The 23,114-nt window shown below is 44.2% G+C and overlaps 2 protein-coding genes across 2 annotated transcripts; one reads left to right on the top strand and one right to left on the bottom strand.

Annotated features, from left to right (window-relative positions):
• The first annotated feature begins 16,661 nt into the window (after positions 1–16,661).
• LOC137326406 (complement component C1q receptor-like) lies at positions 16,662–19,939 on the top strand. Its single transcript, XM_067991452.1, has one exon. The coding sequence runs from the start codon at positions 16,756–16,758 to the stop codon at positions 18,094–18,096; it is 1,341 nt and encodes a 446-aa protein (XP_067847553.1). The 5' UTR covers positions 16,662–16,755; the 3' UTR covers positions 18,097–19,939.
• A 758-nt stretch (positions 19,940–20,697) lies between these two features.
• Positions 20,698–21,804, bottom strand: sstr1a (somatostatin receptor 1a). The gene has a single exon (XM_067991453.1). It carries the CDS (start codon positions 21,802–21,804, stop codon positions 20,698–20,700), a length of 1,107 nt encoding a protein of 368 aa, XP_067847554.1.
• Between the last annotated feature and the right edge of the window lie 1,310 nt (positions 21,805–23,114).

The raw sequence follows: 23,114 nt of genomic DNA on the forward strand, positions 1-23,114 counted from the left end.
GTCTACAAAAGGAATAAAAAACCACATCATTCTCCATTGTGTAGAAAGGGATATTTTTATCTTTATATGAACAATCAGTTCGGGAATTTGTAAATGGTGAAATATATCTGAGATGAACAATAGCTTGTTTCTTTCATGGCAAAGCTATTTAATAGACTACAAGAGATTTCAAACAAGGAAAAAGAATCCAATCGATAACAAATCTCTACACAACCCATCCTGTAAAAACATAATTCACTCTGGAACAGGTGAAATATTTAGAAGAACAGAAAGTTCTGGTTCATTTACATTCCCGGCTCCTGGTGGGGAAAACATAGAAAATAATTCCACTCTACAGCAAAACAGAGCCACAATTTCTTTACTAGTATTTATTTTTGTAAACATGTAGTAATCTCTCTACATTTCAATGGTAAATTATACCAGAGCCAAAAGAGAAATAAAATCATCAGCTTTTTAAGGCAGTATTTGCAGCCACTTGTATGATGCAGTGTGATGGCCACGAACTGCCATTGACATTACTATAGCTCGACTGCTTGTGTGCTTGTTCAGGTATGGCCCATCTACTCTGTCCCTTTATGATGCCCAGTGATCTGTCTAGACAAAGAACAGTGGATCTCCACGAGGTCTTTGATCACCTCCTAGTGCAAGCAATGTTCAAGCGCTTCAAAATCAGACTTAACTTCTTGAATCTTGGACTGCAAAGCATTAATTGAGACAGAGCATTGACAATACTACTACTATTGTAAAGCAGGCCTACCAAAGTCCCTATTCAAAACATGAAGGGCATTCAACACTTAAGACCACTCCCCTGTCACTGCTGTCTCTCCCACAGCAACCTCCTCTGCTTAACCTTCACCACCAGTGGCCTGCGCCACACTCTGTGCTATCTTGTCTACATCATTAAATAATGGCCACAAAAGGCAGAATTTTCCTCCAACGAAGCACTGTTTTAGTGGCGTTAATGAGTCAAATATTTGGCTGGAACCTATTATGCCAGATTTCAGCTCATTTTGAAACCCGTCAGGTTTTCAGGAAGGCATCAGCCCAAATATGTATTTAAATTAGGCAGTAATGATAGAGTGATAGAAAACATGAAGTGTAACATCATTATTACTTTAGCAACGCTGAGTGATAGCCATGCCAGATACAAAAGGGTTCAGTATTGCTATGGGAGGCACAATGGCTCTCCAAATGTGAACGTCCACATCGGGGTGTTCAATCGATGCAGAGGTGATCAATACACAGATGTAGAGCACAAGGTACAAAATTTGAAACTCTGGCTGAAACCTGATCCTTCAATCTGTTGCTGGTGTCCTGCTCCTGCCACAGTGACGATTTCGTGTCTGCCCCTTCAGTGGTGAGCTTCCAAAGATGGGAATCCCACTAATAATCTCACCCAAAAGATCTAAATTAGGTTGACCTGGGAAATTCACCAGGGCCAAAGGTGAGTTTTTTTTTGTTCACGGGATGTGGGTGTCGCTGGCGAGGCCGGCATTTATTGCCCATCCCTAATTGCCCTTGAGAAGGTGGTGGTGAGCCGCCTTGAACCGCTGCAGTCCGTGTGGTGAAGGTTCTCCCACAGTGCTGTTAGGAAGGGAGTTCCAGGATTTCGACCCAGCGACGATGAAGGAACGGCGATATATTTCCAAGTCGGATTGGTGTGTGACTTGGAGGGGAACGTGCAGGTGGTGTTGTTCCCATGTACCTGCTGCTCTTGTCCTTCTAGGTGGTAGAGGTCACGGGTTTGGGAGGTGCTGTCGAAGAAGCCTTGGCGAGTTGCTGCAGTGCATCCTGCGGATGGTACACACTGCAGCCACAGTGCGCCGGTGGTGAAGGAAGTGAATGTGCAGGGTGGTGGATGGGGTGCCAATCACGCGGGCTGCTTTGTCCTGGATGGTGTCGAGCTTCTTGAGTGTTGTTGTAGCTGCACTCATCCAAGCAAGTGGAGAGTATTCCATCACACTCCTGACTTGTGCCTTGTAGATGGTGGAAAGGCTTTGGGGAGTCAGGAGGTGAGTCACTCGCCGCAGAATACCCAGCCTCTGATCTGCTCTTGTAGCCACAGTATTTATATGGCTGGTCCAGTTAAGTTTCTGATCAATGGTGACCCCCAGGATGTTGATGGTGGGGGATTCGGCGATGGTAAGGCCGTTGAATGTCAAAGGGAGGTGGTTAGACTCTCTCTTGTTGGAGATGGTCATTGCCTGGCACTTGTCTAGCGCAAATGTTACTTGCCACTTATGAGCCCAAGCCTGGATGTTGTGCAGGTCTTGCTGCATGCGGGCTCGGACTGCTTCATTATCTGAGGAATTGCGAATGGAACTGACCACTGTCCAATCATCAGCGAACATCCCCATTTCTGACCTTATGATGGAGGGAAGGTCATTGACGAAGCAGCTGGAGATGGTTGGGCCTAGGACACTGCCCTGAGGAACTCCTGCAGCAATGCCAGATGACAATGAGTTAGATGAGTAGGCACGAAGTCAAACAACCAAGCAAGAGGAAATTCTCAGGTAAAGTTTGTTTATCTGTGGTTTTGGATTGATTCAAGGGTGATAGCACTTAGTATCTTGTTCAGTTGTGCTTTGGTGATCACAAACTTCTGTACGCTCTGCAGAACAGCATCATCCAATACCTCCCTCCCTATGAATTATTTCATTCAGTGCTTGGGCTGTCAAAGACTCTGCTTGTTCCACTCTTTGCCCCATTTGTTGAACTATGGCTTTTACACATTAAAGCAGTGTGAATTAATACAACAGGCCTGTGTACCACTTTGACGTCACAGGATGGAATTTCTGCTCAGAGTACGGTGGCAGTTCACCTGAAAGTCTCGCATCAGACGGGCCTGATGTGGATTTTGTGAGATTTTGTGAACTCCACTTATTTAAATAATTATTTGTGACTTCAGGCACAGATTGGGCCATGCGCTGCAAGCATGCAAACCACAGGAGAGGAATATCCGGTGCAGCACTAGAGTTGAAGGGCAGCTGCTGTGCCTAAAAGGAACAATGATGATTCCAGCAGTGCAAATTAGCAGCAAACAAATATTTATTGCTTTGACAGAGATTGCTGAGGGTACTGCCAGAGCCAAGGGAGGAAGAGATGACTGCGCACGTGATCATCGTGTTACATGTAAGGTGGTCATTGGCACAGATGACTAAAAAAAGTTTGTCGAGGTAAATATATCTGAGTGTAATGCAATGGCATGGCTGCAACACAGACTTTTACCTCAACTGGCTGCATTTTGACATTTGATGTTTGATGGGAGTCCTTTAGCCTCTCTCAAACAATCACAAGGATGCCCATATTTATGCATGGCTCGCCTTCCAGCTTCCGAGGAAATTTTCCAATCGTGTGGTTCAATTCACATAAAACATAGACCAATAATACTTCGCCAACAGCCACTTGGCATGCTTCATGCCCATTAACTCATTGTGGGAGGCAGGGTGACCATTTGTAGCAATATCAGGGCTTTTCAAACTTGCAGCATTTCACAAATTTGTTACCTTTGCAGGAACAAGCAGCCCATAATAGAAGGGAAAGGTGAGGCACCGGTGGAGATCCCACCAAACTTTAGCCTTTAACTCACCTTGAAGAAATTACCTTTCAAATCTTTGGGATGAAGCCCATTGAGGATGATTGTACAAGAGGACATTCTGCATCTCCAGGCCAGTACACATCATTGCTGTATTTTCTTCCTCCCCTTTATTTTTCACATGCTCATGCACTCTGCCAATCACAAATTCAGCATACACCACCACATCAAAGTACAGCATGGCTTAGCAAGTCAGACGTATTGCAAGGAGGTTTGTTCCTCTTGTCTTTCCCTGGGTGTCTCCAAGGAACCGCAAGTTACAGGCCCAGGTATACTCCACCTGGAGAAAGCACCAGCACAGAAATATTCACTCTTGGGGATTACGAATTAGTCTTCAGGCAGGGAGTACCAATGAAACACACATCTGAGTGAGGAGGAGCAAGTGCAGGTGACTGCAGATAAGCAGGGAAGAGTTTCCCAGAGGGCTACTTCTGGGGCCACCCTCAACAACAGAGTCCCAGGATTGGTGCCATCTAGGGTCCACATAAAGAAGATTGCTGCTTTCTGAGCACTGTAAATTCATGGAAACATTTGAGAATGCAAAGCACTCTGTAAAATATTTAGTATGGAGGAGCCTATTAGCTGCATCTGTGCAGTGGTGTTCGAACATTTCACAAAACTGCAGTCCACCTTGGAGCACAAAAAATTCTGCTTAACGACACTATTGTTACAAAACTTTGTGCACTCCACAGATGGATGGATGAAATATTTACCAGTTATATAAGTTAAGTGGTAACCTAGCTGCTTGAGAAGTCTAAAAAAAAACCTACAGAACCACCCTCACTAGGTATTTTTTTTCATTACTTGCTAATAGGTTTGAAATGAACCAAAACGCCAGAAGCAAAAACATGCACACCCGTCATCTTAAGTAGATCTTATTTATTTTCCATAAATATAAGGGAAATTAACCCTTTATTTTTTAAAAGAGGAAAATATACCCTTAGAAAGTGGAAGCAACTATAAAGCTCAGGCAAACTAAGAATATTTCTGTTTACAGTCGTGTTGATTTTTACTAAGCAATAAATCGCAAGAGTGATGCACAAACTTGCAGGACCACTAATCTTCTGGCTGGGCCCACCCCCTCAAGACTTCTTCCTTTATCTAGTGAGACAGCTTCATAATTACATATGTTACATAGAATGTACAGCACAGAAACAGGCCATTTGGCCCTACTGTTCTGTGCTGTCCATTCACACGAGCCTCCGTACATTCACACGAGTTCTGTGCTGTCCATTCACACGAGCCTCTGTACATTCACATGAGTTCTGTGCTGTACATCCACACGAGCCTCCTCCCACCCTACTTATCTAACCCTATCTGCATATCCTTCTATTCCTGTCTCCGTCATGTACTTACCTAGCTTCCCCTTAAGGGAATAAGTATAAACTAATTGATAAATGGTTGCCCATTTTATGTGCTTCCTATGTAGGCACTGCTAACATATAAGCTGTTATTGTGCCGGTGATGAGCATTGTATGCACGGAAGTGGAGCTTGCTTCCTTTTGTGTTGTGTCATTCTCTTTTCAGTACTTTGTTTTTGTTGTATTTTTTGCATGTGTTGATTTTGATCATGTAATACTGTAACGTGGAATTGATAAGCTGCTATCCCTAATAATACCACATTTTCAATTTCAATATACCTACCAAATAAATGAATCCTTCAAAAAAAAAACCTGCCATGTTATTTCAACTCAATGTCAAGTTGTTTTAAGTTGAAATGTTAATTAAAAATTTGGGCCCATAATTGTGGTGTCATCCTACACGTTGAACAGGACCGAGAGACAGTGGAATAGTCCTTTCACAGTCATGTCACAGTCTTATACTCCCAGGATGTCATTACTTGTGTCTAGATCTTACATCATGTCTTAGGAACTCACAAGTGAAGTTTTAACTTAAATAACTCCATATTGGGAAGAAATAATTAGGGTCGATTTTGACTTTTGAGTGACCGACCGGCAGGACAGCGCTGGACGATCGCCTGTACCCTCGACAAAGATGCAGTCGCGATTTTGAGACACTGACCTTATTAACATGGGCCAGTGATCTGCAGGGGCCAAATGGGCATCACGATGCAGCTCGCTGGATTGAAGCCTTCCAATATCAAGCCGCACCGGCTACCAGCAACAACATGCATTTATGTAGCACTTTTAAAAACATCCCTAAATGCTTTGCAGATAAGTGTATGAAAAATGGATGCTGAGTCAGGAAAGAAGAGATTTGGAGGGATGACCAACAGCTTAGTTGAAGAGATGGGTTTTGAGAAGGTTTTTAGAGGAGGATGGAGAGGTGGAGAGGAAGAGGAGTTTAGGGAGGGAATTCCAGAGTGTAGGGCACAGGCACTGTGGGTTCTGTTAGCAATGGTGGGGTGAGAGAAGATGGGGACACACAAAAAGCTGGAGTCAGAGGAAAGGAGAGTTTGGGTGAATATAGTGCTGGAGGAGATGGCAGGGATAGGGTTGGGGAGGATGTGGAGAGATTTAAAAATAAGGGCAACGATTTAAAATTGGAGGCATTGGGGACTGAGGTGGAAATGTGGATCAGAGAGGACTGGAGCAATGGGTTTGCAGGACAGAATCTGTGCAGCAGAGTTTGGACAGCTTGAGTTTCTGGAGGATGGAGGATGAGACAACAGCAAGGAGACTGTTGGAGTAGTCAAGTTTGGAGGTGATGAAGGTTTGTACTAAGACTTTCAGTGGCAGAGGAGCTGAGGTAGTGGTGGAGGTAGGAGATGCTGCAGAGGTGGAAGTAAGTCCTTTGTGATGGATAGGATATGCGAGCTGTAAGTTAGCTCAAGATCAAACGGGATGCCAAGGTTGTGAACAGTCTGGTTCAGCCTAAGAGAATGGCAAGAGAAGGGCATGGAATAAGTGGCAAGGAGCAGAATTTGTGGTAGAGGCAGAAGACAGTGCCTTTGGTCTTCCCAATGTCGAGCCAGAGGAAATTAAGACACATCCAGGACTGGATGTTGTACAGAGGCAGTCGAGGGACTAGAGAGATCGTGGAGAGGTTGAGTTGACGTACACCTGGAAGCTGATCTGGTTTGGGGGAGGGGGAGGGGGAGTGGGGGAGAAAATATCGACACCATTCTTGGCTCAGAAACAAAGTGGGTAGCATTTTCTGGAAGTCATTTCTGCCAGTTTTCCACCCCAAAATCTGTCCCCCTGAATCCCTTTGTGCTTTTTGGGCTTTCCTGCAATCTGTGTACCAAATCAAGAGTAACCTCATTTTAATGAGGGTCAGTGGTGCTACAGCTCCACATTTCCTGTTTTTGCACTCACAGTAAGTTAGAATGAGAATTATAAGGCGCAGCTGTTGTTAGGATCAGGTGGAAGTGACGAATTTCTAACCCCGAAGAATATGGAGAATTTCACTATTGATTTCTGCAGCTGGGATGACTTTTTGCACTGATTTTTCTTTGTCATTCTGCCTAGACAGACCTGAAATTGCTGAAACAACAATCTTGACTGTTTTGAGGAAGTGACATTCCAAGTGGACTGTGGAAGGCTCTCCAACATGATGTACCTAGACTTCCAAACGGCATCTGACAAAGTTCCACACAAAAGCCTATTGGTCAAACTCAAAGATGTCGATAAGAAATTGGCTGAAGGATAGAAAACAACAGGTGCTTGTTAGAGGAATTCTGTTGGCGGGGGCGGGGGTGCAAAGAACTGAGTAGTGTGCCCCCCACTGTTTATAATTTACATCAGCGACTTGGATTCAGGAACTTGTCACAAATTGGTCAGATTTGCATATGATGTCAAACTAGATGGGGCAGTGCATTCCGAGGAAGCAGCTCAGAAATTATGGAATAAGTCGGAGAAAATATTTATGTGGACAGTATAATGGTGGACAAATTTTAATACAAACAAGTGTAATGTACTGCACATAGGAAGGAAAAATAAGTGACATGCCTATTCTGTGAATGGTGTTGAAATAGCTAAGGATGAAGCTGAAAAAGATCTAGGAGTCTTAGTAGACTCGACCAATGCAGAGCAGCAGTTAACAAAGCCAATAGCCAAAACAGCAGAATATATGTCAGAGGAAGTCACGTTGATACTGAATAGTGCTCTGGTCAGACCACACCTTGAGGACTGGATCCACTTCTAGTCACTGAGATACAGGAGAGACTTTCAAGTATGAGAGGCAATGCATAGAAGAACCACAAGGCTGATCCCTAGTGTTAGAGGCCTGAATTATAAGGAAATGTTGGACAAACTTCAGCTTTTCAGGCATGAAAGGAGGCATTTGAGAGTTGATCTTATCGAGGTCTATAAGATAGTTAATGGTATGGAAGAGGTACATTTCTGATTGTTATAGAGCTTTGATTGAATAGAAATATGTGAATGGGAAATAATCTGGATATTATTTACCCTGAAGGAAATTGTGTTTGTCTTTATGCAAACAATCATGGACTTGTTGTAAGAACTTGATAAGTTGGATTGCAGAGCTGAATTACAATCACTGTATGGAAATCTGAAGTGTGTGCTTCATTTTTACATTTTCCTCTTCACAATCTGTTTTGTTCATTAAATTTATTGAAACCCGATCATCTATAATACAAAAGCTATACTTAATGCCCAAAACTGCTTTTGCTGATGTATAAAGCTGTTTGTGTTTTTTCCCTACTTACTCATTTGGATAAATTGCATTTCCCGTTTAAGGTGAGTGTACCATTGAGCGTTGGTGCATGTAGAGAAAGGGGGCGATTTTAACCAATCTTGCCCAGTGGGAATAGGGTGGCTATGCAATTAAAATCGCCTTCAAGAACTTACCACCCATTCCCGTTCCATTCCTGCCCACCGCCACCTTAACTGAGCTTTTTTTTTAGGCAGCCGAGGCTCCCGCCTGACTCAGGCAGGACTCTCATTAATATTGCAAATCGGGATCCTATGATATCATTAGGACCCTGCTAGCATTTTAAATCCGACTGAGCAGGGCGCCCATCATGGCCGAATCACACAGTAAAACCTGTAAAAGAAGCGGCGGCCGGAAAAGGTAAGTTTCAAACTTATATTTGTGGAGCCAGAAGGAGCCCTCCTTCCTACCGAAACCATCCCCCCCCACTTACCTGCATGCCACTGGGCCCATGCCTGTTGCCTCTTCATGCTCTTGTTGGGGTGCGGGGGTGGGATGAGCATCAGGCCGGCAGGATGTAAATGAGGCCTGGGAGTTAAAATAGCCCGGGCCTCAAAATGATAGTCAGAGGGATTTGATGCTCACTTTGCCCTTGCCACCTTGGAGGCACTCCTCCAGGCTCCACAAGGAAAGTTTAGGCCTCTCCTTCCTTGGGCTCCTGCGGATTGTGAGGCCCTACCGAGACCCAATCTCCATAACTTACCTGAGTGCTGGGGACCATTCCTTCCGTCCATGCTGGCAGCTTCCTAATACCCGACATTGTGTTCCTGTCAGTCGGCCGGCTGCCCCTTCCTGCCAGTTGCGGGCAGGAAATTGACAAAGGGCATGAAGACGAAGCCCAGGAGTTAAAATCTCCCTGACCTCATGCTGCCAAGGTCGGGATGGTTTGCCGTCCGCCCAATTCCTGCCCTGAGTTGAAATCGAGGCTAATATGTTTTTGAGAGTTTTTCTCCTTTTATTTTCTCCTTGGTGAACTCTGATCTTCTCAGGCCAATCACTATCCTTTGATGAGTGACCTCCTCCCATGCATCTACCACACTCAAGAATGGTTCTCTGTTGATTTTCTGATCTCAGGAGAATAGCATTGATGGGAAAAAGAGCCCAATAGAAACCTAGGAAAACTGGAAGTAATGGGAGAATCAACCATGTGTCTCACCGCTCTATGGTGCCACCATTGGATTTAATAGTGATCCATAATTCCTGAACGCTTTATAACATTTCAAATTAAATCTACACCTTGCAAGTTGATCAGTCTTTCGCTGATGTGTTGAACATAATACTTGATCAAGTTGCATTTTGCGTCAGGTATAATATCATAGGGTAATATAAGATGCTCAAAATCATAGTCCCATGTATCATTCTCATAACAGTTAGCTGGTCGATTTCAACTGAGCTAAAAGGTTTTTGCCTTATTATTTTTAAGACACTGTAGTGGAGATTTTCAAGTCGGGCCCAAAACGGGCGTGATATTGACAATGTGCCCGCAATGCCCGGCCAAGGCCGCTGTCGGGAGACCCGAACCACTTTCAGGTTTGGACCTCAGTTGAGTTTTACCGCGTGCTGCAGCGGTAATTGAAATGGAAACAAAACATTCTTTTATCAGCAGTTTCTAACTTGCTGTGATTGTTACAGAATGTTCGTGATCCATTTCTTACTCCCACTCATAATATACATTTCATTTGGAGGTTTCTGAATGTGTTTGACCCAGTTTGACTTTATCTCCAATGATATTTAGAATATGTAAAATAAGATATAGATCGGAGCATATTATGAAAAACTGTAACACACTTGAGGGGCTACAATGATATCATAACCCATGAGAGCAAAATAGAAGAGTTATTTTTCATCTACACTAGAAATTCGATGGTGCCTGGAAACGGGTGTGGAGGTGGTCGGGACGCTCACTGCACGCGCCTATTCACGTGGTCCCAGGCAGCCCATTAAATTTGTGCTGGGACCTCGTTAAAATTATTCAGGTGTGCAGCAACACTACCCACGCTATTCATCGGCTGCACGCCTGTTTGGGGGGGAAATCAGGAGTCTCTGACGCCACTTAAAGGTAGCCATCACCTCTTAAAGTGGGGAGGGGGGGGGTGCACTCTGGTTGAAGACAACAGGAAAAATTGAAAAAAATGGCTGCAAGAGGTCCAGACAGGGCACCCAGGTTCTCTGGTGTTGTGTTGGAGGCTCTGGTCTAGGTGGTGGACAGGAGCTGGGCGATCCTGTTCCTCTAAGGGGACAGAAACCCCTCCAAGCAAAACCTCGGCCAGTAGTGGGAAGAGGTTGCAGAGGAGGTCAATGCCAAGGAGATTAGCTTCCAGGGCATGGCTGCAATGCTGTTCAATGACCTCACTAGAGTTGTCATGGTAAGAATACTGCTCTCTTACTGTCTGCTCACACCTCCAGTCTCACTGCTCACAATACTCCCCTCCCCCATTTCCCTTCACTCTCCTACAATCACTGCACCACACTTCACTCCACCTTGTTCTCCTTGTACTCACACACTGCAGTATTGCAACCCACACTTATCCATGCCTTGCATCTTACACACATCAGATTAACTATTCAACCATGACAGGCACATTTTCCAACCACTTCACAAGACTGTCACTAATACAATCTCTTTTTTCTTGCAGGAGAAGGTTGCATACAACTTGCACCAAAAGGCTCCCATCGGAGGAGGCCGAGCTTGTGTTGCACCTATTACTACCAGTTACATATAGACTCAGTGAGTTATTGTATTACTGTTGGTTATGATGGGAATCTGAATGTTACCAATATTACTCTCAGTTATCGGTGCAGTTTCAGTGAATTACTATTAGTCACTGGTGGAATCAAACATCCTCCCACCTTTGGTTTCCTCTCTTCAAATCGCTCCCTCACCCTTGGTTTCCCCTCTTCACCATCTCGCAGGTGGCCTCCTGGTTCTCGGAACTTCTCGCACAACAGGTGGAGGCTCAAAACCATGAGCAAATATACTTAACTACAGGGGACTCAACCTTTAAAAGGTAAATGCAATAACATCTGCAGACATCGCCTAATCAGACGTCATGTGGTTAGATGTCACATGGTCAGACTTTAACGTGATCAAACCTCCAACCAAAGTTGGCAACCCTATTCCTTTGTGAAGCAAGGGTGACTGAGACATTGCTCCTCAGAGAAGTTCAGGTAGGAGAATTGCTCCCTGAAGACCCAATGTGGGTATGGCCTCCTGTGCAGTGTCCTACTCCTCCTCCCTCTTCTCCCAGATGCTCCTGCTTTCTCTTGCCTTCTTTGCTGCTCCCCTTATCCTCCAGCCCCAAAGGCATACCTACCAGACCACCGATGAATACAGTAAAACTGTTGTCCAGCACCAGCAAAGACTTCTTCTCAGAAGTCATAAATCAGTTTTACAAGTCAGAAAACTGACCAAAAAATACCCAGAAGTTAACCAGCAGCCTAAAAGAACAAACCAGAAACTAACCTGCATGTGGTAGATGTGCCTTTAAATAGTACTGCTTAAGAGTCCTTCCTGTCTGTTACCGCCACGAGTTGCTGTGTGAGTTTATTACATGAGGGGTCAGGCCCTGAGGCAGACCAATATCACAAAAGGGTCCTACAACAAGCATAGGACCCTTATTTAAATATTCTAATCATCCCTTAACATACCTAGTGCACGCCCTGGACACCTATGGAGCAGCTCGATCCAATATAACGGGTGGCACACTCCTGGCTCGGATTAAGCATGTATGTGCCCCCATCATATTGGACTCTTAGGCGCCATTTTGTGCCTGAAAAACGGACACCAATATATTTCTAGGCCATTGTGTTTCAGCAGGAATGCTACTCCACTGATGTTTTACTTGATTATAGTCTGTAACTTTTATTATTGTATGGCAATTGTAAGGTCTTACCTAAAAGTGCTGTGGCTGCCACTTCAGTGTGTTATTGCCATCGTTATGTTGCATGATAGGAAGGAAGCATATTTTACAGTGCTTTGAGCCTCAGTCATCAGCAGCCACAGTTTTCTGCGTACACTAATAGTCATTCTTCATGTATGAACTTGGTCTGTGAGCATCTACAAAACAATTGACCATGGTCATCACAACTAAGCATCATCTTATCTTCAGATGTTTCCACAAATATGCACTTTCTGGGGAGATCAATAGTAATCAGAAATGTGATCCTTGCTGATTTTCCTCCTACTGGCTCAAAGGCACTGCAATGGTGGCCTAGCTGAGATCAGCTAACTCAGTGCATGCAAGGGAAAGAATCGGGGACCTACCAGTTCTGAGGAAATTTTTAAATAAAAGTTCTACTTTACCTGCTTCTCTTTCACAAGATTTGATCTCATCTTCCAGAATACTAACCTTTTCCATTTCCTCTTTACAGTATATAGCTGCTTCTTAAACGAACCCAAAATCCTGGTGTTAATCATTATTCCTGGCAACCCTTGATCACACCGTGAGTAAAGAAATACTTTTGACATTTAACCTAAACTTGCCCTTCACAAGGTTGAATCCGAATTCTCTTGTCCTGCTGCCCTAGTGAATCTGCAAGTATTGTTCTGGATTTATTTTCTACATCTCATATGCCTCTAAAAATTCTCCTCTGAGGCTGAAGAGCCCCAGCTTTTCTAATCATTCTTCAAAACTCGACACTGGAAATCAGCCTTGCTTTCTCCAGTGCTTCGATGGCTCCTTTGTGTTGTGGCAACCGGAATGGCGCAGCCTCGCCAAGACCCCAGTAAAGATGCTCATTTTTGTGAGGCCCCAAAACCTCCCTTGGGAACCTCTGCCACACAACTGGAACCTTCTCTCAGAAATTCCTTCCATGCCATTCCATTCTGCACAGAGGGATTTCCTCTACAGGTTAATGCTGCACACTCTCCACTTCCTTGCTCTCGTCTTCCTTCTGGACACGCCTTGGGAGAACACCTTGCTTGCGGAGGCGAGCACCTCCAATGGAAAGCTTTGTATTTGGGGATCCTCCCCTGCACCACCGAAGACCTGGGATGGAGAGTGTTGCACAGAGCAGTGGCTTCAAATGTCGTACTTAGCTACTTTACAGATATCCAGGCCACTTGTCCATTCTGCAGCATGGATGAGGACTTTTCATATTTATCTACAGTGCCAGAGACTGCAGCCTTTCTTTCACTATTTAGAGGGGCTGCTTCTCAACTTTTGATTGGACTTTTGTCCGATGCTTCTGATCTTCGGTTACTCTGTATGTTTAGGGGTGAGTAGATTGGAGGACCTTCTTGTGGGTCTGCTCCTGTGCTTGACTAAAACCACCATTCATAGGTTCAGGATGTGTAGGATCTGAGGGAGGGTCACTCCTGACTGCCAGTCTCTCTTCTGTGGCCTTGCGTGTGCCCATGTGGCCTTTGAGAGGGATCACGCAGTGCCCACCGGTACACTTGAGGCCTCCTGCAACCGGTGGGCACCGTAGGCTATCAATTGTGTTATCAATGAAAGGAACCAGATTATGATTTATTTTTATTTTAATTTTGTATACATGTTAGTTTGGGTGGACCATTTGTGCTAGTGGTGTATTAGTGATGCCCTCCTGAGGGGGGCACTTCTGGTGTTGTTTTTGTCCCGGTGGCACTGGGTTATCCCAATGCTACTCCATTGATCACATAGAATTTTACAGCACAGAAACAGGCCAGTCGGCCCAACAAGTCTATGTCAGTGTTTATGCTCTACACAAGCCTCCTCCCATCTTATTTCATTTCACCCTATCAACATATCCTTCTATTTCTTTCTCCCTTATGTACTTATCAAAGTACTGGTTCATTTCAAAACAGTCCTCTGCATGACTTCTGGGGACCTGAACTCAACTGATCTGACCACATGTCCTAATGTCCTTTTTACTCTGTCATTGCCACCTTATACCGTCTGAATATGATAAGCGAGTCAACCAATACTCCTGAGTGCCTCGTCTAACTCCACAATCTCATTCCAGCTGCCCACTTGTGAATTTAACTACCTTGCACTAGAACCGTCTGGGTGACCACAACTGAACACAATAAGGTACAACCTGAGCAGAGCACTATACAGGCTTAAACTCTACTGATTTGGCACTATAGCTCAACATTCAATTTGCTTTGTTAATTGCTGCTCCAGAACTAGCTGCGCCTCTAGCCAAGCTGTTCCAGTACAGCTACAACACTGGTATCTACCCGACAATGTGGAAAATTGCCCAGGTATGTCCTGTCCACAAAAAGCAGGACAAATCCAATCCGGCCAATTACCGCCCCATCAGTCCACTCTCAATCATCAGCAAAGTGATGGAAGGTGTCGTCGACAGTGCTATCTAGCGGCACTTACTCACCAATAACCTGCTCACCGATGCTCAGTTTGGGTTCCGCCAGGACCACTCAGCTCCAGACCTCATTACAGCCTTGGTCCAAACATGGACAAAAGAGCTGAATTCCAGAGGTGAGGTGAGAGTGACTGCCCTTGACATCAAGGCAGCATTTGACCGAGTGTGGCACCAAGGAGCTCTCGTAAAATTGAAGTCAATGGGAATCAGGGGGAAAACTCTCCAGCGGCTGGAGTCATACCTAGCACAAAGGAAGATGGTAGTGGTTGTTGGAGGCCAATCATCTCAGCCCCAGGACATTGCTGCAGGAGTTCCTCAGGGCAGTGTCCTAGGCCCAACCATCTTCAGCTGCTTCATCAATGACCTTCCCTCCATCATATGGTCAGAAATGGGGATGTTCGCTGATGCCTGCACAGTGTTCAGTTCCATTCGCAACCCCTCAAATAATGAAGCAGTCCAAGCCCGCATGCAGCAAGACCTGGACAACATCCAGGCTTGGGCTCATAAGTGGCAAGTAACATTCGCGCCAGATAAGTGCCAGGCAATGACCATCTCCAACAAGAGTGAGTCTAACCACCTCCCCTTGACATTCAACGGCATTACCATCGCCGAATCCCCCACCATCAACATCCTGAGGGTCACCATTGACCAGAAACTTAACTGGACCAGCCATATAAATACTGTGGCTACAAGAGCAGGTCAGAGGCTGGGTATTCTGCGGCGAGTGACTCACCTCCTGACTCCCCAAAGCCTTTTCACCATCTACAAGGCACAAGTCAGGAGTGTGATGGAATACTCTCCACTTGCTTGGATGATTGCAGCTCCAACAACACTCAAGAAGCTCGACACCATCCAAGATAAAGCAGCCCACTTGATTGGCACCCCATCCAACACCCTAAACATTCACTCCCTTCACCACCGGCGCACTGTGGCTGCAGTGTGTACCATCCACAGGATGCACTGCAGCAACTCGCCAAGGCTTCTTCGACAGTACCTCCCAAACCCGCGACCTCTACCACCTAGAAGGACAAGGGCAGCAGGCACATGGGAACAACACCACCTGCACGTTCCCCTCCAAGTCACACACCATCCTGACTTGGAAATATATCGCCGTTCCTTCATTGTCGCTGGGTCAAAATCCTGGAACTCCCTTCCTAACAGCACTGTGGGAGAACCATCACCACACGGACTGCAGCGGTTCAAGAAGGCGGCTCACCACCACCTTCTCGAGGGCAATTAGGGATGGGCAATAAATGCCGGCCTCGCCAGCGACGCCCACATCCCGTGAACGAATTTAAAAAAATTACTGGATAAGGTCAGAGTAGAATATTCCACTAGTTGTGGCGGTTTGACATGGGAATGATGCAATAAATTTTAACTTGATATATATTTTTATGGTGTTGTTGGAGTGATCCGCACTCTGTGAATAAAGGTTCGAAACCCCGGAGTCAGATCAACTTGACAGATTTTATTGGACAGCACACACATAAGTAATACAAGCAAGCTACACGTTTGTACACTCACCCGTACGATACTAATCCAGGGTCTAAGAGCATCACCAATCCAAGCTGTTCCTAATGCTGAGTTTGCTTAACTAAGGGGTTCATACCATATTTACACCTCTCCTTGAAACATATCTACTTGTACAGTTTCTTTGCCTGCAACTGTCAGTCATCCTGACTCAGCATATATCACGTGACTGGCTTTGGCACAAAACTCTGTAAGATAGAGGGCCCCAATGCTTATTTATGCCAGTCCTCAAGGCTACTGAATCATTCCTCAATTATTATCTGTATTACACTGTGCACTAACTGTCCTTGTCTGTTTTATCTCAGCCTCCCTGATTCTTACTCCGTGTGCTACTCTGCACCTTTTGTTCATTCACACTATATGCTAACTATCCCATCATCCTTTATGCCTATTCTAAGCCATTTAGCCTGTCACGGTACACTGCCCTAGACCGGGCAAACATTTCTTCATATTTGCAAACACTTTCTGCTGAGGAGGGTGTCTTTTTAATTCCTACTTCCTACCAACACGCCACAGGATATACAAGCCATAAATATCTTTATCAGACTTCCCCCTGTAGCTGGGGCGTTTTTTAGTTTGATTTATTACAGTCGGGAAGTAGCAGTCCAGTGTAGACAAAGCTAACTTACTTCGCAGCCGCTCGGTCTGAGAAAGCTGCGCTAACGCAAATACCCTCAGAGAAACCAAACATGCTTCGTTTAGTGTTAATTTTACTTTGGCTACAGAATTATTTGCAGAAGTCTGGTGTTCGGTCCCACGCATCAACACAAACGTTTTGCAATGAAGGGAAGTGTTACAGTTTGCACTGGGATGGAAACTCCTTTCCCCATGCGAAGAAACTGTGCGAAGACAAGAAAAGAATTCTGACCACCATGAAAAGTAATGACGAAGCAGAGAGCATTCGGCAGCTTATAGCAACCAATGTAAATATTGGACCACAACTGCATCAGCTCTGGATAGGACTCCACAGGAAGGTCAAGCAGTGTTACATTGCTGAAAAGCCGTTACGTGGATTCTTCTGGGTCAATGGGAATGACCATTCCACTTACAGTCCCTGGATTCGTGAACCTTTGCGAACCTGCATACACGAGAGCTGTGTTAAACTTCAGGTGAACATCACAAACCAAATCCAACTTGGATGGGAAGCTTCCACGTGTACCACTAAAGTACTCGGATTCATTTGCAAGTACGAAATGTGTGAAACCCTAAATACTGATGTTGGAACGGTCGTTTATAAAACCCCCCACCAGAGTGAAAGTCAGCTCTCCTCTCATGTACCTCAAGGTTCAGTGGCTATCATTAGTTGCACTAATGGCAAATCTATCGCAGTGAAGTGTGGGCTTCAGAAAGGGGAACTTAAGTGGTCATCCCCTAGAAACTTGGAATCTCTGTGCAACAGTTGTTGGGAAAAAACAAATGATGGCCCTTGTCAAAATGGATGTTTTCAGACCGTTGAAGACTTCTTCTGTTATTGTGACAAGGGTTTTGTAGTGGACTGGGAGCAAAGTAAATGCGTTCCTGAGGGAGAATTGGAAAGTGGTTTCAATGAGCATTCCAGGACTCGTCTCAGAGGCACAGAGAGTGTGGCTGTTAACATCACCTCTTCTACTGTTTCCATATCAGCCTCCAAAGCACCAACGACACATTTACTTCGTCCTGCTGAAAATTCAACACTTACCTTTTCACCGACTGTCAGAGGTTCAGAACAAGGAAAGCAGGAAGCTCACTCAAACGCGCCCTTCCTAATATACCAGGTCGTTATTGGGGTCTTAGTTTTGATGCTGTTGATTGCAATTGCGGTGATAATTATCAGGGAGCGGGGTAAAGGAGACAGCCGGAAAACAGTACCCAATGAACATCGTCTGGAGAGTAAAAGCACAGACTCTGTTCATCAAGTGAACGAACCTGCCGCCGAGAGTACAGTAAATGTTACAAATGAGAATCACTACGTGGAAACCCCTTTAGCAAGTGAAAATGAAGTTAACGGTCCCAAAGGAAATGGTGAAATAAGCGAGGCTGGAGTACACTGAGGAACCACACGGAGGCGCTCACTCTACAATCACGATCTGTTGTACGAACGCCCACATATTGTGTGTTAACTTACATAGGATTGCATAGAATATATAGCACAGAAACAGGCCTTTCGGCCCAACAGGCCCATGCCGGTGTTTATGCTCCACATGAGCCTCCTCCCTCCCTACTTCATCTAACCTATCAACTTAAATGTACAGCAGATTGTTTTTAATGGGAAAGTATAACGATCGTTAAAACTGGGGTAATTTATGCTTTATCAGGTTTGAGATGAACGAAGAGTCGAATTTCTAACAGCAAATAATCAAAGTGATTTTTAGGCTGGAGCCAGTATTCTTGCTGAAAAGTAAACAGGACTAACGCAGGGCACTTAGACCGGGAGCTGTGCTGAGACAGTACACATTGTTATTTTCAATTGTATATTCATCGATATTACAAGCTTAAACTGTTCAAGGAGGATAGGAGGGTTTGTTTTCTACTTGCCGGTTTGTTGCTGCGAGTTATTGTGTGACTTTTTTGTTAAATGAGATGCTGGAAATATATATATATATATATTAGGAGTCTGTACAAGAAAAAATTGTAGTGACTTAGAAATAAAGGGCATGTGCTCATATAGTTATTGACCACGCAAATATGCCAACAACCCAAGAAATCCAATAGCTTTACCCCGACCACATAAAGTGGGTAGGTATATTGACGTTAATCTGATGAGTAAATGTCGTTTCCAGGAAACGTACGTTTGGACGGATGCCATGTAAACACTACCGCTTTATACGAGAAAAAATACACCTGAAATGTACTATGGTTTTGTTTAGAATATGTACCGATATTTTCATTTAAATATTGAAATTAACGACGCTTTAAACATCTTTACTAACACAGACTTGATCTTTAATGTGTTGGAGAGTTAGATAACACTTGGTTCAAATAATGACACTGATCTGAACACTCTACTGTAAAGTGCTTTTTTGAGCAATAGAAACGAGTAGATACATGCTAATGGACGACAATCTCAGAACACATTTAGAAACCTGTCTAGACGGAAGTGTGTAATTGCACAGGATAAATTTACAAACCAAACTTACATTCTTTAAACTCATCTTTTCACACCACGTGTTTTACTTTTCCTGAGAGCTAATATACAGGCTCGTATGTTGATGTCACATCAGTCAATCTGCGAATAAAAAGCTATTGAAATTTGCTGGGGATTTCAGCTTTGATTTGATTCAAAAGTGTACCGAAAAAGTTAACCGGGTTATATTTAAGAATAGGTTTCCTTTAATAGGTGAACTACTAAACTGTCTGAAGGATTTCAGTGGGTCTTTTAAACAACAAAATGTAACGTTAAAGGCTGGCAGTAGCGGTGCCATTTCGATTAATCTACCAGAGATGAGGTTGTTGCATCTACTGATCCGAGTCTTAACCATAAAACCAAATTGCCATTTCTGTTAACTCTGTCAAGGCTGTGGTGAACCAGCAGCCCTGTCAATACTTACTTGCATTTTGAAATGTGCGTCGCTCTTTTTGTTTGCCTGAACAAATAGGAACTGCTGTTACGTAATATATATATTTAAATAGAAACGCGTGGATTCAGGTTTCAAACGCCCTTTAGTTCTTAATGGCGTAACTTAGAAGAATTATTTTTAGTTCCAGTAGGAACTTGGCGCTTGTACAGATTTACATGTAACATTCGAAAAATAGTCGTAAACAATACAACTTGAAAAGAGGAATATTAAAAAGCATGGAGAGTGGCTCATGTGAAGGGCCACACCGCACAGACTGGACGGGCTGAATGAGCTGTAACATTTTATGATTCTATTAAAATATAGAATAGTGATAAAATCAGTCTCGAATTATTTAGCCATTAAGTCCCCGAGAAAGCAAGGTTGATATAGGGTTCTTGTGCACAAAACGCCCCCCCCCCATTAGTTCTTATTGAAGGGCATAATAAAAAATCGATTTTAATCGTCTAAAGTACGTATATTTTAGGGGAATTGTAATTCAGCCCTTCATTTCCTAGATGCAGCAATAGTGCAGCAGTTATAATTCTGCTGTTTTTCAGTACCGATAGAGCGAGACTCTCAAACTGACTTTCACCGTTTTACTTTTAAGAACTGTCATTGGTCCTCGATGTGATACTACGTATCGTAACAAGCCGATGTGGAATTAAATGGGGGAAACTTAAAATAGTTGTAAAACACTACAATACTGGCATTCTCGAAGGTCTTCGAATTTTTGTACACAAAAACGTATTTTAAATGGATCTCACATTTTGCCAACAACAGCACGGAGCTTGCAGTGGTTCAGGCGCGACAACATCTTACAATCCCCTTAACCCGAATTAGGAGAGGAAGCTTCACAAAAAAATAACCGACCACCTGAAAGATACAAATAGCTGAAGAATCGCGGCCTTGATAAACAACGGCGAGCAAAGGTCATCGCTCACAATTCACAACCTAAAGCAACAGAGTAGGGAACAAAACGCGGGAGCAGAGATATGTCCCACGAATGCAGAACAAGTGAAACCAGATGAAAGCAGGTAGTGGCTTTCTCCGTTGTTATTCGGGTTCTATTATTGTACCCCTCCCTTGTGATTACTATCAGAGGGTGGTGGTCCTTGAGGTACAAGTACCGTTGCGATACACACTGTCCGACTCCAGTGGGTCCTGTTGGAAGTCTCCCACGCTGTACGCTCTGCTTTTTAGAGCCGTGGCGTAGTAATCTATGGGCTCCTCCGGAACATTGTCAATCCAACGTAGGCACAAGATTCTCTGGAACGATCTCTTAAAGTTATCCGAGAGGAAGCCGTAGAGGATCGGGTTGGCACAACTGTTGGCATATCCTAAGATGACGGAGAGCTGGCTGACAGTGGCGTCTTGTTGCCCCACAAAGACATTCACTAACTGAACTATGTAAAATGGCATCCAGCACATCACAAACACAGTCACGACCATCATTACCATCAGGGTGATCTTTCTCTCCGATTTCTTGCGCTGTTGCCAGCCTGCTTTAAGAGCCACCACTCTCATTTTGACAATGATGAGGATGTAGCACAGGCAGATGGCGACGACGGGAATGAGAAACCCCATTAAAAACGTGTAGACCACGAACACCGCTAGCCACTGCTTGGCAGGCTCCGGCATCTGCATATTGCAGGCAACTGAGCCATCGGAGTTGGTGGCTGTGTTTGCAAAGATTATGATGGGCAGGATAACCAAAATGGACATGAGCCACACTGCTAGGTTGACCATTTTAGCTATGGTGGGTCTCCTGTAACTGGCAGCTTTGATGGGGTGTACTACAGCAATGTATCTGTCCACACTGAGGACAGTGAGGCAGTAGATGCTGGTGAACATGTTGATGGCATCCACACTGAGTACCAGGCGACAGAGCAAAGAACCAAAAGGCCAGTGACCTAGCAAGGTTGAGGTCACCAGAAAGGGCACGCTTAGCATTAGTAGCTCATCGGCGATGGCCAAGTTCAAGATGTATATGTTGGTAGCCGTCTTCATTTTGGCATACCTTAGGATCACGTATATGACTAAGGAGTTCCCACAGAGTCCAACAAAGCATACGACTGAATAGATGAATGAGATAAGTATAGCACTGCTGTGCGTGCCGCTTGAAGTCCCATTCTGGGTAAAATTGGCAGTGTCCATGGCATCATCTAGGCTGGCGAGGTGCTTGGCGGAGTCATTGGGCAACATCTTCTGAGCAAAGCTTTCCTTTCTCAAATCACACCTTGCTCATATCTCGCTGGCAACCTGAACGGCATATCCCGGAGCTCGCTTCTTTCTTTCTTTCTGAGCATTCTCGCTTCTAAGTGTATGAACTGGTGAGTGAATGGGTAGCAGTGTGGAGACAGGGGTCGGCGCTGTGCAGGGGTCTTCGCTCACAGACAAGCTACAGAGGAATTAAGTGTTGTCTTTTAACCAGTAAATGATTAACAGCAGCAGCAAACTGGCGATTCACATTACATATTTGCAGGCAGCCGAAGCGACATGAGCTGGTCTTACTTACTGTCAGTCAGACAGAGAAAAACCAACCTTCCTCTCGGAGCCCAGAGATCGTGCACCTCATTCAGCTGGTGGATGTGGTCCCTCTGAAGTAGATGTACAGAATACTTCTTGGAAGCTACCAGTGTTAGCAGCTATATACAAATAATCAATCGCCGAGGACATTTCTCCGATTTCCTCAGGTATTGGTGCAAATTCTGAGTCACGTGTACAGTTTGTCACTAAATACATGGTAACTAAGCACCGTGCATACAAATCCCTGCGTCTGTACAGTGTAAAAGTTAAATCCAAGGATGGCAGCACCATAGAAATCTAAGAGCGCATAACTAATCAAGATAAACTGCACTATTAGAATAATTCATAATTGCACACTATAGTAATGCAGCTTTATTTCGCGTCAACTGTCTAAATGTAGTCTGTCTCGCGTACTTACCTAAAGCCGGGCATTACTAAATGTGGCTCTTTGTATTTTATTATTTTCGCTCGTAGACAGTGTTAATCAGGGCACAAATGCATCGATTCTTTCGCAACAAGTTCTGTTTATTTGTGACAAAACGACGCTATCTCAGCGCCTTGCCTTCAATGTAAACAAGTTTAGCGAGCGAGCAAATTTGTAGTTGATGTTATAGCTCTCCTGAAAATTAGACTAGAAGCAGTGATCTCAGGAGTCCATTTCCCAGGGCAAATACCAACAATTATCCAAGCTTCTGTTTGCACACATCTGATCTGGATTTTATTTGTGAATACAGTACTCGACACTTATTATGGTTAATTCAACCACCTGTTCAAATGCTTAAATCCGCTTGTAATACCATGATTGATTATTCTTTTTGTATTTGCTGGGTCACTGAACCAGTAACGTTTTGGTTTGTCAACTTATAGATAATTTAACTAATAAACTGTGGACTTTCTGTGCATAATTATATGACCAGGATTGCATTTATATTTCAACTTTACTTTGTACATTTCTGGATCTACAGGTTAAAATTTGGACGTGCTTT

Source organism: Heptranchias perlo, chromosome 10 (genome assembly GCF_035084215.1).
Source record: "Heptranchias perlo isolate sHepPer1 chromosome 10, sHepPer1.hap1, whole genome shotgun sequence".
Taxonomy (NCBI): domain Eukaryota; kingdom Metazoa; phylum Chordata; class Chondrichthyes; order Hexanchiformes; family Hexanchidae; genus Heptranchias; species Heptranchias perlo.

What these genes read in the sequence shown, in the direction of transcription:
- LOC137326406 (XM_067991452.1), top strand. Translation starts at nt 16,756, where the DNA reads ATGCTTCGTTTAGTGTTAATTTTACTTTGGCTACAGAATTATTTGCAG.
- sstr1a (XM_067991453.1), bottom strand. Translation starts at nt 21,804, where the DNA reads ATGTTGCCCAATGACTCCGCCAAGCACCTCGCCAGCCTAGATGATGCC.